This window comes from Pundamilia nyererei, unplaced genomic scaffold (assembly GCF_000239375.1).
Source record: "Pundamilia nyererei isolate P.nyererei 1_Seehausen unplaced genomic scaffold, PunNye1.0 scaffold00086, whole genome shotgun sequence".
NCBI lineage: Eukaryota > Metazoa > Chordata > Actinopteri > Cichliformes > Cichlidae > Pundamilia > Pundamilia nyererei.
The window spans coordinates 2,547,362-2,563,671 of record NW_005187487.1 but is presented as its reverse complement, the minus strand read 5'-3'; the positions used below and the strand labels follow the sequence as shown (position 1 = coordinate 2,563,671).

The 16,310-nt window shown below is 39.3% G+C and overlaps 1 protein-coding gene across 1 annotated transcript in view; it reads right to left on the bottom strand.

The window, feature by feature from the left end:
• Positions 1 to 312: 312 nt before the first annotated feature.
• The window catches only part of babam2 (BRISC and BRCA1 A complex member 2), a 123,174-nt gene continuing 107,176 nt past the window's right edge, over positions 313 to 16,310 (bottom strand). Inside the window, exons 8-12 of the mRNA XM_005738773.2 lie at positions 13,473 to 13,572; positions 4,045 to 4,115; positions 3,874 to 3,956; positions 3,575 to 3,728; positions 313 to 898 (exon numbers count right to left, since the gene is read on the bottom strand). Coding sequence (XP_005738830.1) covers positions 835 to 898; positions 3,575 to 3,728; positions 3,874 to 3,956; positions 4,045 to 4,115; positions 13,473 to 13,572 — 472 coding nt within the window. The 3' untranslated portion in view covers positions 313 to 834. The remainder of the gene's footprint in view (positions 899 to 3,574; positions 3,729 to 3,873; positions 3,957 to 4,044; positions 4,116 to 13,472; positions 13,573 to 16,310) is intronic.

The following is a 16,310-nucleotide window of genomic DNA, read 5'->3' as shown; positions in this document are numbered from 1 at the left end:
CTTTAACCCATGCTTTTGTACACTGAGGGTCTTGAGCTCATAACAATAGTATAATCTTCTATAATAGTATTCATAGTATGAAGGTAAAAAATATGAAACAGACAAAAGTCACTGCATAAAAAGGAGCTGGGGTCAGATGAGATGAACATGGAATGACCCTGACAGACAGTACTGCTGTAATCACGCCGTCTTAATGTCTACAATGCTCCTTAGTCTATTTTCCAGTTCTTACGCTTTTGAATAAATAAAGTAAAAGGACAATTTCAAAGACGGGTGCTAATACTTTTCAAATGATAAAGCAATTACACACTGTCAGGAGGGACTTGTTTTATACTGCCAACATGTCAGACAAAGACTTTGTCACAGAAATCAAAAAGCATTTAAACAGTTAAAAGGCAAGTCACAGATCATTTAAACATCAATATTGGGGCCAAATTAGACAAACACGTGGCAAACGATCAGAAGACAAAGATACTCGTGTATACACATGTTCACATCTGGTGTCAGTGGCACAATGCAACAAATAATGTTTATTTAAATGGGTGGAACGGTTTGTACAAGTACAAGCTTGTCAGATTATTTCCAGTCAGTTTGGCATTTGTTTTCAAAATAAAGGCCTTTAATTGGATTGAATCATCAGCACAGCCAGTTTTTGGCCAACTAAACAGGAGATCGGCTACAATAAAAAGCGAAGGTACTGACTGAGAAGAATATTGTCATTATCACTCTGCTGCTGCAGCAAGTCTGTGCATACTACAGGTACACAGTCACACACGCACGTGCACACACACTCCCACGGGCGACTCTCCAGGCATGTCATCAAGCCAGTCAGTGCTAGAGCTTCCCATTGGCAAAGGCTCCCTCCTGGAACTGAGGGATGAAGCTCTTGAAGTACGCCCTGGGAGACAGAGACATAATAGATTGTGACAATAATTATGTTTCAACTGCTTCAAAGCATCTGACAAATTCACTGGGTCAGTCCCAGCGTGCAGCAAAGTGCACATAAAAAGGAGAATGTTTTTATTGCCTGCAAACACAATTCAACATGAGAAACGACACTGTGCACCTCAAACTCTAAAGGGAAACACAGGAGCAGTTTAAGGAACAGATCTTCTCCTGAATGACTTTCTAAAAGGAAGTCTCTCGACTATCAGCTTGTTCATGTCACTGGGGATTTAAGTTTTAGCTTAATAAGACCAATTCCTTATTTAACGTAAAGGGCACAGAGACATAACTTTTATTTCATTGGTCACTGGCCAATCAATTTGGAAACCCATCGTCAACCTGACTCTGACGACAAAGGTCAATTTTTCAGAGCTTCCATAGTAGCCAGTGGATATGTAAGCCTCTCGTTGAACTACAGCCTTATCTGTTTCCATTAATATTTCTTTTACAGTTTATTTTACAGGAGGAATTGTACCTGCACACAACCATATCCTGTCCAAACATGACCAGAAGGCTTCTATTGCCAAAAATATTGTTCCTTGCCAACAGATTCCACATATTCATATGCAGAGATCAGTTTACAGGGGCATAAAAATTGTGGAATCAGCAGTCAAATCTGATTAAAATCGCTTCACATGTTTGCACACCATCCTCTGACCTCCTCTGCTGCAACACAATTATTATCACTCACCTTGATTATTGATTTCAGAAAGTGGGCAAAGTCTTGAGGCGGCAAACTGGTTAAATGTAAGTACGTGGTGAGTAAAGACAGTGTTCTTCATAGCACACCGCTGTGCAGCACAGTTGAGATCGCGTCATCTGAATGTCACATCCTAGCAGATGCAATCATGGTGCACAACCTGTTGAAACAACAGCGAGCGTGCTCCTGCTCCTGATCCAACGAGCTGCCTTCAGGCTTAAAAACTGTGAACTCTTGTGAAGCCTTGAGATGGAGCTTTCAAAAGAACTTCACATTAATTTGAAACTGAAGCTGATGGTTGTTGTCTGCACCAGTTTAACGTCTGTGGTGAAATCGCATCTCTGAGGGGCACTTTCAGAGAGCAGTGCAAAAATAGCAGCCACATCAGAAGCTGTCTGGACATGCCCAAGAAGATAATCTTGAACAGGAGATTGGCCTAACTTAAATCAGTCAAGGTTTTTGATTCCCATGTGCCTATTCCAGGAAACTTTTTTTGTACGTTTGCCAGTTAACCTGCCAAATAGCTTTTTGTCGATGGGGGCGGGACAACAGTCAAGTCTCACACAGATTTTTATTCAGGATTCTTTGAATGCCACGTCTCTCCATGCAGCAGTATTGCTAAAAGGAGATGTAACAGTTCAGCTGTTCAAACAATTTCTGTTTGAAAATGATAACTGGGTTTACGCAGGAGAGTCTGTCTGCTGTATCACTGCAGAGGAGGAGTACACAGAGGCCTTTCCATTAACATGGATCTGAATAACACCCATAACCACTGAAACTATGCACAAAGTGGCATTTAAAACTGCTTAGAGGATGAACTGCAACTGTAATGTCACCAACAAAAAACTACACTAAGACTAAATCAATAGTTTAGCTTCCTAAATCAAAACAAACACCTGCATTTTCGATATACCTGAAGATGTGTGTCTGGAATGTTTACTTAACGCTGTCGGTGACTCTTGAGGAAGGTCAAGCTGTCTGTCACAATGACACCATCATTCAACCGGGTATCCAAAGACAAAAAGCCCACAAATATGAGACTCAGTGTCACGTCGAGTAGTTTTCCTTTAAAGAACCTTTGCTCAGCCAAGAGATTATGCGTTGCCTTCTGTTTTCAATATTTACAGTAGTTATTAACCTTTACCATACAAAGAGCAAACACTGCATTTACTCAAACAAGGTCAGGCTAGTTTATGTGTACTGAGGGTTGGGTCAAATCTGTATATCAATAGATGGTCTATATGCTGCACAGTCCATATGACAATGCGTCATAGTACCATAGTTAAAGCTTTAACAACACTTTTGATAAATGAATGAAACAAGCTGACAGGGACTTTGAAGATAATGAAATGTAGATAATGACAGGAATGAAAAAGGCTGGATTTCATTACAAGGTAGAATAATAGGAATAAAGGGTCACAGCAAGAAAAAAAACCATCTTGGAAGGGTTTAAAATCCAGATTCAGGTTCAGATATTCTCTGAGATTAGTTTATATGACATGATAAGTCATACATTTCTGGGAACATTTTGAAACACTTTGAAATGAGAAAAAAAATATTTACTTACTTAATACATAAATTAATAATTAATTTTCAAGTCAGGGGACAATGTACCATGTTTAACTTTACAGTGTCAGAATATCCAATTGTGTCTTGTCTTCCTTTTAAATGAACTGACTTAATTTCCCAGAATATTGCATTTTTTAGCTATTTGATATCTGAGAAATTGTGTGTGTGTTTTTTTTCTTTTTAAGAGTATTACACTCCCTTCCAAAAGTAATTTTTATATGACTTTTTCTGACTGTAAAGGGTCTAATATATTATTGTACGTCCACTGAGTTTCACCCCAACAGTGTATGAAATGTTCAACATATTCGCATAACATATAATTACAATAATGTGTATTTTTACGAGGCAGGTGCTACATACTTTGCCCTCTTTGCCATCTCGTTGCCATCCCAGCGTGGGCTGTAAGGATATGACTTCTGCACCTGAGAGTAGAGCTGACCGCTGTTAGTGAAGTGGTACACAGACTGGAAGGTGAGGGTGGGCTGGTCTCTGGGGAAGTACAGCGGGAGGTCCACTACAAAGTGCAGACACAGAAAAGAATGAATACCTGACGCTCCTCTTCTCTCTTTATTATTATGATGCCTTTACCTTGCAGTATACATCGCCCCGAGACCGCTGTTATTGTGAACTGGTGCTATATATAAAAAAAATTTAATTACCGTGCACTAAGAAGCAGAAATCTTTCCACATGAGTAGAAGGGTGAGTTTCGTGAATCCCTCAGCATCATACTCCACCACCCCCCTGTAACACATACACACCGATTACATTCATGTCTCCAGTAACAAATTGATGAGCGCCAGACACGTGCTGTGATCGCTTCATGACTCACGTTCCAAAGTGGCTGAGAAAAGCAGCGATGTATTCTCGCCTCTTGTGATAGCCTTGGATGACATACTGCACCTAGACAGGCCAAAGTGAAGGTTTTAGTACAGGAAAATACAGAAACAGCAAACCGTGTTTGAACATGAGCAGCAACTTATGAAGAGAAATGTTCAGAAGGGATTCAGTGGGCTCAATCAAAGCAGATAACCCTTATCTGACTCATCCTCTGCACAAAGAAAGAAAAAGAGCCTTTTCAAGATATTTTTTTCCAGCTTCACTTATGACCAGGGATGGCTGGGAAAGACAATCACATAAAGGGAAAGTCATATATATGTTACTGACATGCTTTAATTTAATTAAAGATGCATAATCACACAATTACGTCCATATAAGGCTTCAACCAGTCAACAACAAGTCAAAAAAACCTTCTACGCCAGCATCATTGGGGCAAAAAAAATTATGTATTTTCACTTTAGACTCCATCTCAATGATGTTTTTTAGCAGAGATTAAATGTGCTTTTCCACTCTGAAAATTTTGTGCAGCTATTTCCTCTACTTAAGTTGTTAGAGGGCCCTGGAAAAAATAAGGTGACCCAAAAAGTGCAGAATTCCAGACACCTTTATGTATTTTGGGCTCTGTGCTTACAAGCAGGAAAATTATTATTTAAGTTTAATGAACTGTCAATTTACCAAATGATTTTACATTATAGGTTTTCTTTAGGCAGTTTTGGGGTCATTCTTCCTTAGTTAACAGAAGTTCATGACGACATCAATCAAAATCTGTAATCATTTAAATTAGGTTGCAAAACTCCGATCTGGGACCTCCCCACCTCTTTACACGTATACGTGGAAAGCTGGAGGTGGAGAGAGGAACAAGACCCCAGTATAGAACAAAATAGTCAAGAGGAAAAAAAGATGTGACGCTAATTAAGTGAAAAGGAGGAGCTGGGGTGGATGTGGGCTACAAAGCGGTTTGTAGTAGTCAGCACTTGTAAGATGTCTAAGAAGGAACTTAAATTGTGTGTCCTTTGTGATATTTCTCAATAGCGTAGTAGAATGGTAGTGTCTTAAAAATGAAACCCTGATAATTCTCTGTTAACTCTGTTACACAGACAGTTGGAGACACAATGGCCAAGTAGTCATTCCAGTTATACTTCTTTAAAGTCTACTTGAATTCTGCAGCAGGTAGTTACACAGCTAGTGCATTGTTATGTAAAGTGTTGGCGGATGGATCTGCAAATTCACAAAAAATTGGCAGGCACACGGACGTCTGCACAGACTCCTTGTGTTCGCAGGTTGAAATCTAGGGAATTTAGATCACTGTGACCCAAGCTGACCCACTGACAATGGAAAATATAATCAAGGCCTGTGTTGATATGGGCTGTCATTGAGATCAGCCGATCTATTGGGAGTGTTGTTGAGCTCGACTTAGTGGTCTGCCTGAATGACCTCTGGGAATGCACCAGGCATGACTGCGGTGCATCCTGTCTGCAGTGGGCCCACTCAAGACAATGAGTACAATTAACCAAACGTGCCGTTCCAGATTTCAGAAGTATCCCAGAAGCATCTTTGTGCTTTGTGTCACTTGACATGGCATCTGGTTTATTTTTGACAGGGGCTGAAGTTGCACAAGGCAGGTGAAGACAACAGGAAACCAGACACTTGAGCAGCATGACCAGAATCTGGTCATTTTTTGAAATAAAAGATCCTGTGCAGGATAAATTCTGCTCCGGAAACACTCGTATTGTAATTTGAAGCTCTAATCGCTACGCCCAGCCGTAGCAGGATGTTCAAACCTTTCAGGCCGAAGCCTGAAAAATCTTCAGAGCCATAAGCGTTAAAGGTTAGGAAAGAGAAAGAGAAAGTTGCTGCCATCAGTAGAAGATCAAAGTGAGATTTCTTTACTTCCTTCTAATCAGAGTTCTTAATCAGAGTGAATAACAGCCTAAACAACCAGTCAGCAGACTAGAAAATGAAGCCCCACAAATCTACATCCGTTTTAGTCACAGTAGCACTAGATGGCCTCTAAATTTTAGCCATCTGGGTAGCTCTGGAGAGCTTAGTGTGCCATGATGGGTGACCTTCTCAAAATAGCAGCAGCAGGTCGAGTTTTATTAACAGATACAGTCTGGTCCTGGCACCAAAACTGCGGCGTGGAAATGGCTCAAAAAATTCTCACATGCCCATATTTACACTGTAAGAGATTTTGTTGTAGTAATCACTCATCCTTTCCATACTGGGTGTGAAGAAATCCCTTCCCAAAGTGGGACAAAATCTACAGACCTCAATCTGTTAAAAATGCAACTGCTTAAGGCAGTTTAGACAACTATAAAATAACTTTTAAATCAATCTCCTAATCTGCTCAGTTTGCTTTCTGTTCGGTATGGACAGGAAGAATGATTAAAAGGATCATGGGTGTGTGACTACTGTTTTGAGATGATGCAAAAATGCATTTTAGGTGCTCTTTGGGATCCCAAAAGCAAAAATCATCCAGATTCTTTGATCTCTATGTGGCTGCTCTGCCAGGTGTTATTAGAAGTCAGGTAGGTTAAAACATGGGATATAAAGAAGATAATAATAATAATAATAATAATAATAATGATGATGATGATGATGATGATGATGATGATGATGATGATGATGATAATAATAATAATAATGATGATAAACTTTATTTATAAAGCCCACTAAAAAACCAAGGGCATACCAAGGTGCTTGACAAAAAATAAAATACACCACCCTCTAACTGGAGTTTTTCTTAAAAAATAAACCAAAAAAGGTACAGTAATGCTTCAAGTCTGGATCTAAACAAAGTCAAAAAACTACTGTCAGCGATGTCTGGAGGGTTGGTGAAGCTGGACTTCAACAACTATGACCTAAGGCCTATGGTCAGGTGAATATTTAAAAAAAAAAAAGTGCCTAATAAAGAAATAAGAGGATAGCCATTAACATTTGGGTATATGTTTTGGATTCCCTGCTTCAAAAAAAGTCCTGATCTTGAGCTTAATGACCTCACTGATATCTTAGTTGGCCTAATAGTGTTTTGTGAAGCATTATTTGTTGAGTCTGTAGCTGGAGGTGCATAGAATGACCAATAGATTTTGGGGCTCATGTTTATTAAGATGCGCAGAAACCAACATAAGGCTGTTTCATCATCACTTGACTGGTAGATAAACATTCAACCTCAGCCATAAACTGTTTTCAACACTTATTAGCAACATCGTTTTTATTGCTCCCAGTCTTATCACTTGCATTAACTGCATTTGGCATTGGACTGTTCAGAGCAGCCAGAACATAAACAATGCCGTGGCAGAGAAAGACCAACATTAAGAAAAGCGAACGTGTTATTTGCTCTGAGCAAAAAAGTAATATTACACGCAGTCTTTGTACAAGAGTATTGAAATGTCACAGAAGTCTTCAGCTTACCACTTGAGAACTAAATAAGCCGTTGTTAACAGCTCTCTGCCATAGAGAGTTTGACATAGTCTGTCAAACGTAACAAGAAAAAACCCTCAACAATTTCCTCATTCTAGTCTCCATTTTTATATAATGTGACGTTCTTTTCCTGACTAAACAGCCTTTTCTGTTTTTCATATAAAATGCTGCAGTGCTCACTTTAAGGCTAATTGTGTGACATATTTCAGACTCTGTGCTGTGAAACAGTGCTTCTAGATAGTGAATGCTGTTATTTCTTCTGTGTTAATACTGCATTACTGAATAAACGCTTTCAATATTTGTTTTAAATCCATTTCTTAGAACGTCACCTTAATCTCTCAGAAAAGCCCAAACATATTCTGTGAATCGTTTTCAGTTTTGGTTGACTGCTTTTAGTCAATAGAGGGATTGGCAATTTGTTTACTGAACATAAATGGACTCACTTGTACACCACAGGAGTGGTTTAATTTACCACATTCTCAAGCCAGTGATCTCAGAACACACAAACATTGTATGCACAAAATGCTGCAACTGACTGACGGTCACTGAGGGAGTGGTACTGGCATGCTGGATTCTGGCATGTGTGCCCGAGCTGTTGCTGCAGCCTTGCCCACGACAGCACCATCTCTTATCTGCTTCCACTTGGTGGAAACCTGATTGCACAGAGGTACTGAGACGAGATGCTCCAACTGTACTTGCGGCATCACTCCGCCTAGCAGCTGTTTCAGCTTGACAATGCCCACCCCCGCACTGCCAAAGTAGTGCTGGCCGTCCTGGAATCAGGACCAAATCCGGACACTTCCTTGGCTAGCATTTAGTCTCTAAATGCCTCCTACTGAACATGCCTGGGACATGTTAGGTCGATGTATTCATCAGAGGCAGCCACAATTAATGACCGTGGCACAGCTGCAGGCTGCACTCATCCAGGAATGGAGAGCAATTACTGTGGAGTCCATGCCTAAACAGGTGACAGGTGCTTCCAACATGGCCAGAGGAGGTCATACCTCATATTAAACATCTTGTCTTCACATTTATTGTAGTGTAGGTCGATAAATTTTGTTCAAACGTAAGTTTCTGTTTTTTTTAGCTAGTATATTTTTGAAGGGTGAACCAAAACAATTATTATTATGCGAGGTTGTATCGGTGTCAGTAAAATGTGACGACAAAAAAAAGTCAACCAATTACTCGTCTCAACCCTAAGCAGTCAAAAGCCTGTAGTAAAAGTGCATGGTTCCTTTGAGGACAGGATGTATCATGATTAAGCTGGAGATGGTGTTATCCACTGCTACTGAATATTTGTGATTACTCATCAACGTTGTATGAATGACAACGTTTTGTGAAAGTAGTAATCTTTCAAACACACAGTGGTATGTGTGTGATCTCTGCAAGAACTCATAAAGACAGGCACACATTGTGACTCAGCCTCCTGTTCGATTATGTTTACATGAAACGGTGGAGGCGGCAATTTAGCTTTCTCAAAAGCTGCAAGGCCACATACTCAATAAGCTGTTTATGTAGTTACACTGTGTGTGTGTGTGTTTTAAGGGAAGTGTGGATCACTGCACTTTCACACCCATACTGAGAAAGGATTTCCTGCCCCCACTCAATGTACGACTCGCAGCCAAGTCGTTCCATTGGCTGCCTGGAGGTTTGAGTGATGCAAGAAAGGTGATCTTGTTTTGCAGGTATTCAAACCTGCCCGCACCCATGACACCCGCACATCCATTTATTGTGTTTGTGCAGGTGTCTGTGGGGAGAGTGATGCATTAATGCCGGAAGTGCTTATTGCAGCGTTATTAAGAAATCACTTCTCTGCCTGTCACACATTCACACCACCCCCAGCTTTCTTAAAGTGTGACTGATCTGATATTTGACTGCAAATTGATTTTGAACATCAATGACTTTTGATTCCCCAAGTTCCACAAGTAGATCTAAATATACACACACAAATACTTATTTACAAACCGCTGTTATTACAGCTAACATAAAACTAGATGTGAAAGCCTGTAAACTACACAAGAAATGCCAATTGGGTGAGCCAAATTTGCCAACATAGCCAGCCTGATAAGGCTCATTTTTAATCTTTGTTTTTACACTGTGATTCGGGTTTTTGTGGTTGTATTGCATTACATTAGGCTACTGTTCTGAACTTCTTAGGTCTTACCATGTGACAAATATCACCCATGGCCCAATAATAGAAATAAAAACTGAAACAGTTAAAACTAGACTAAATGTAATATTTTTATACAAAAACTAAATTAAAATGGGCTAAACCACAATAGGAAACTACATGAAACAGGAGAAAAACCCCACTACCAACCAACCTACAGCAAAATAGCTTAAAGATGAATAAATACACAGTTTGATAAAACAATATATAAAAAATCTAACAAAAATTTAATGAGCGCAAAAATGAAACACAAAGTATCCAAAACAGGTCTGGCAAACTGGAAATTGGGAAACCTTTTGTCCTGGGATTCACATGGATGTTACTTTGACTAGATTACCCTCCTACATATTGCTGTAGACCAAGCAATGCTACCCCCCACGGCAGTGGTCTCTCTCAGCAAGACTCTCCTTATTGTAAAAACTGCTAGAGAAGTCCATGAGAAACATGACAAGTGTTCATCCAGCCTTAAACTATCCACTGAGCATCCACAATTACCACTCCCAAACCATGGCGGCCTACCGCATAACCCCACAGGCCAACTACAACAATAAAAGGTGCACATAAAAAATTATCACTTGAAGGCAATACACCCATATACATTAATTTCCACTTAGGAATAATTAAGATCTGATTATGATGTGTCAGTGACAGAAATAAGTGCACACAATTTATAAAAACGTGTCCACATATTAGAAATATCGTGACTCACTCTTGAATTTGCCGTCTACTCAAGCTGCTGGGAAATGTACTCGCACAGCTCATTTCTTTCTTCTTCGTATAAAGTGAAGAAGTCACTGTGTAGATTAATCAGCCTGATGATTCATGCGATGGGCACTCTCTGGGCTAGTGCTACCGCCACTGTTTCAGTGTTAATACAGTTTTATTGGGACTGAAGCACTGATGTTTACGTTCACATTCATCCTGTGCCTGAAAGTTACGCTTCGCCAATGTCTAAAATGTAAAAGTTTGTATATGAAACTTTTTCAAGTATCACTTACACGTTTTAGGACTATCAATCAATAAATGTGATTAAAAAAAATGGAATTTATTTATTTATTTATTTTTTTGTTACTTTTTTTTTTGATACAGTCATAGTTGACTGAAAGAAATATTGACAGTTGCCAATATTTCCAGAGGGGGACATTCCAGACAATTCACCCGTTTCATTGTGGAATGCTCAGGAATCAGTAAAAAAAACCCAAGAGCTACATATATTACTCATAGAATACATAAGCAAATGCCCACAAACCTAAACCAACTAAAGTGAAATTGTAAAGAACACCAAAATTGAACCTCAACACTATGAGAAACTGATAAAGTCATTAAGGAAACCGTTACCTCAAGTTTTTACTTCTAAAGTTAGTCATACAACCTACTGAACCATGGGGTGTACTTAGTTTTCCCACGCAATGCTTCTTTAGCTTATGTTACATAAACAATGATATAGTGTAAAATATCAATATGCTGCTGTTCATCTGAGGTTGTATTTAAATTATTTTAAGACTCGAGATTCTTTCTATTATGTCCTGATATGTAAAACCTTAGAAATGAAAGAAGGTGTATTTTTCTTTCATTTTTAATTCAAGAACATTGAAGATGACAAAGCACAGGGTGTAGTATGGTGTGGAGGCTGACAGTATATAGCAGCCATTAAGGTGTGTTGTAATCATGACCCTGTTAACATATATGTTGAAACAGCATGCAATAGATGTGAACAGGCCCTTTTGCAGAAACACAAGTGCTCTCACAAGAGACGAACAATGATCTTTAACACGTAAAGAGACACCTGAAAAATGGGGAGTGGAGCTGAAGCAGACACTCGAAACATTTTATTACACTCTTTCCATAATTAGATACTCTGTGTCAGTCTCTCAATCTAATTATCACCATCGTGTCAAAAAATACGAACAGCAACTAAAGATTATCTTATTGAAATTGATTGAGTTAATCACATGTATACATTTCACAGAGCCTATTAGGCTCAGCAGTGGATTTTCATGAGCAATATTTTGAGCGGTGCAGACACCAGGTGCTGGCATCAACCAGCGGAATCAGCTGTCACACTCACAGCTGAGGTATGTGACAGTATAGCTCTGTTGATACAATCCTCACATCTGGAATAAGTGGGAGTAAATAAGTGATGTGTTAAAAACATAAAATGACTGAACAGCTTGCCCTTGAAAAGACTGTGAGAAGCTGAGATGTTAGAACAATGTATTTTTTTCCCTTTACCATGATTGTTGGCTTCAGTTAAAAAAAAGTGGAAAACATTTACAGACAATATATATAAATTGTGCTTTGTGTCTCTGCTATCAACTTCAGCCCATTTTGAATAAGACACAGCTCTGTTTTCTAGTCACAAAGTGGTTGTTGGAAAAACAATGCTCGTATTGACTTGTGTTTTGGAATTGGGTGCTTTTTTCACCTATAACATTTTCTTATCTCTTATGCCTCTTTCCTCCACTGCTCCCGTGTTTTATGGCATTCCGCAGGGATCTATTCTGGGTCCCCCTTTACTTTTAATCCTTTCATTTATCTAAAATTGTTCACCTGATCCCTTCAGAATCAAGTGATTTTTAATGAAGCCATATAACATTTTATGTTAGTTTTATTTGATGTTTGAAGAAAATAACACTTACACACTGCATTTGAACAGATTTAAATGTGTTCAAATAATGAATAAAAAGTGATATCTGTGGAAGAGCTAACAAGATTCTTCTTTGCCGTAAAATAACAAACTAATAATAAAATATTAGATGTGAACTTATTAAAATTAGAACACAGCCTTCTTGGACGGTCTGTACAGTTAGCTGCATGGAAAGCCATATTATATGTCAGATTATTCCATTAAAATGTTTCAAAATGCGGTGCTAGAATGAACAGGGTCAAGGTGTCAGTTCATTTACTCCAATTAACTGAAGCAGAGAGCTACCATCTACAGCTACCTGTGTCTGCAGCCTATATGTTGTATAATTATAGGATTTTAACATGTGAATAATTTAAATATTCAGTTGTTATGATGGGAAAATTAACTATACACTATACTAAAAGCGCTTTAGTACCAGGCTGTAAACTTGTTTACTGTTGTTCTTTAGTGTATTTTAGTGGAATTGCAGTTTCACACTGGCTTTATTTTTTGGCTTCAGAAGGTCGCTGCTTGGGTAAAGTAAAGCAGCAAATGTCTTGCCCTAAGTCCTTTTAAACTTGCTTTCTAAAAAAGGGATAATTACATTATGAATACGACTCCATTTCCAAGCAAAGGCTGTGACCTCTTTCAGGGAAGTGGGATGGGCGGCTGTGACTTAAACAACTGAAGACATGGGGGTCATCAAAGGATGTAAACGTTCCAGATAGTATGCTGGTGAGATTCCAGGTGAACAGGAAGAGATAGAGGGTATGCCTGTGTGCATTATTTGTGCGCTTGTCTGAGAGGCTGTGGGGGGATGGGCATTTGCCTTGAGGGAAGTGGCATTACATTGCGTCCACGCTGCATATCTACTTGTCAACCTGCGGAGGCCAAGGAGCCCTCAGACAGCCTATGGAGGTTGGCCAGTACGCCCACGCTGGCAGATGCCAGACACACGTGCATGAACACACACACATGCACACACATGTACACACAGCTTGACATCAGTGGATGAATGCTTTGCTGCACTAAGCCTTACAAATATGCAATAAATGAGTCATATACCTGTCACACACCCACGCACAGAGTATAGAATTTTGATCTTAAAATACAAAGACATTAAGGGTTACAAATAATGTAAAACAATACATAAGCACAAAGAACATCTAGCAGCACTAATGGGGTGTGTGGTGAACACTTTTACCTTGTTGGTGAGTAACTGACACACTTGAGGGACGTAATCAATTAAGCATCCTCCACTGGGAAATGCTGGTATATGTAATGCTGAGGAGCCTCCCAGAGCACTGATGGGAAAAGAAAAAAAATAACAGTCAGTCTGGAAATTCACATTAAAGCTGCACATTATTTATCATGTTACATATTTTTCTTATTATTTTAAACCCCAAAACACATTTCAATTGAAGTTCAAATAAAGTGAAGAAGGTTAACCAGTATGAAGCACAAAATTATTTGCTCCTGTGCACCTGAAATTGTCTCACACACACAAAAAAGAGCAAATCGAGCCTGTGGCATCCTCTTCATTCTCCTTCACTTGTTCAATCATTATTTTTGACGTCCTCCTGATTTAATCCTCCACCACAGCTCCATTAGTGATTAGCTCATGCTTGCTTAATCAGGAAATCTGCTGCTGCAGCTCTCCAGTGACTAACCAACTGGAGTAGTCACTCCCTCAGTTTTTTTTTCCTGATCTGGGGGAAAACAGAGGGAATACCCTGAGGATGGGTTAAAGGTCTTAAGAATCTGCTTATTGACTTTTAATGCTTTTTTAAAGATACATAGAGGGGGGATTTGTTGTCTATTTTTAGTTCATCCCTCATTATAGCAGAGCAGTCACAGGACATTTAGAAAGGTCGTTATGTCCTTTTAAAAGTGATGCAGAAGTGGTAGTTTATCAGGTTAAGCGTGACTGATGCAGACACCAACAAGCTGTTATTTCCAGGGCGTAACATAATGCCACTTTGTCTCGGTTGTACACAAGGTGTCCTTTGGTTTACAGCACTGATGAGACAGGGTTGCTACTCAGAGCTAGCCAGCTCAAATGTAAAGTGTAGCTGGTGTTAAGGGACATTTTTTGGGCATTTTCATCCTTTACTGGACAGTCAGTTGGGGATAGACGAGAAAGTGGGGATAACTAAGAAGTAGCTTTCCTTTCTTACTGACATTACTGTCATCTGCTCACAAATTATACGGCATTTGCTATACCTTATGTTAAAAATAAGATTGTAATGCCAAAAGAAAAAACAACAACCTGATGTTCTGCAGTGTGAATGTAGCCTATGGTAAATGTCAGTCACATATGCTCACATAGTCAAAAATGATGACCGCACCAATTCCGTTACATCATTCACATCTTCCCAGATGAGAAATATTTTCCACATTCTCTCATTGTTACAAGCTGAAAAGCAGCGACAAATACACAAGAATTGCAAAACTGTAGAATTTCCAGATACAACGAAAGGCTGTGGGAGTAGTAAGGAGGAAAGGTGGAGCACCTCATGATGCAGCTAACCTTACTGTCATGACCAAGACCTATAAATTTTTATGAGAAAAATGGTCTTAACAGAGGTTAGGAAAAGGCTAAAAATGACTGCACCTCCTGACTCCATACAGTGTTAGAGATGCATTTAGATAAACACATTCTCATGACAGCTCATCATATCACATACAGGAGTTACAAGTTTCCAAAAGTGGCTAAAGATAAGAATCACACCCAGCCAGAAAGATTCAAATCTGCTTTATGAAACAGATGCTCGGCTGAATATTAATGAGGTCCTATTCACTGAGAAGCAATGCATGTCATGAAGCCATTTTCATTGTCAAAATCCTTTTCTCAAGAACTCCAAAGCCACCATTTACAGTAGGCTTTGTGCACATAATTAGCATTAGGCTGTGCGTTTCGCAGTGCACCAACAAATGGTCGACTGAAAATGGCTTACAGCAACGAGGAGAGAAGAAGGCTTTGAAAGTGAAAACCTAAATGGTGCCCATCTATCCTCCCACAGATCTAAGAATAGCTCCATATCATTCAGATGGAAATGCGGACAGAGGCACAAAATAGATGGTGGTGTGTTCGTCATTCATCGGAACAAATGAGATGCATTTTGGATTTCAGCGGTTTTACCCCGGGAACAATCATTTGAATGGAAGCTGATTAGAGGTTGGTTCTTCCATTAACATTAACAACAAGGTCTTCCAATATGCAAAACTTCAGTATACATGAGAAGCTCGAGGAACGAGATTTACAAATTATGGACATGTCAGATTTTTACAGAATTAACCTCCACAATTACTACAAACGACTAGTGGTCCCCAGACAATGTTGGCCCTGTGCTAATAGGGCTATCGACAGAGAAGAAACTGAAATTTCAATGTCTGCCCAGCTACTCAATGTTAAACTGGATTGCCATACTAAAACCACTAGTCACTCTGAAATGGAGTAAGAACCTTCAAAATATAATTTAGACTCTGGAAATTTCCTTTCATTCAGTAGCTTAAAACTTAAAATATACACAGTGAGACATTTAGTGGACAAAAGAGAGATTAAAGAAAAATGCTGAAAGGCAGTGGCTCAGAAGTCCTCTTAGAAGCAAATCTCGGCACTTATCAGCTATTTTGCAATGCATATGCACAGTTATTTGTACGGTCACCTTAAAGCTCTTATCTACATGAATAGGTAGAGCCACAAGTTTAATTTCAGTGCTCACAAGATCAAAAAAACCTGCTTATATAAGATCAGGTTTACTTTATTTATTCTAAAAGTAGATAACTTCCTGCGTTAAACCAACCAAAGCAATATAAGCTGAAAACCTAAATAGCAGTGGGGTTGCTCAGTGTTGCCTCAGTCACGTGGGCCTAGAAACTATTTGGCAACTCCCTGGCTGTCTCTTTGACTGCGTGGGGAGTGGTTTCTGGCTGTCACAAGGTGAACCCCATCGCAAAGAAGGTGCCACATAAAAAGACATTCTTGCAATCACTTTGGTCACTGATGTAACTTCCCCTATAGCTTGCATAGAAAATGTCT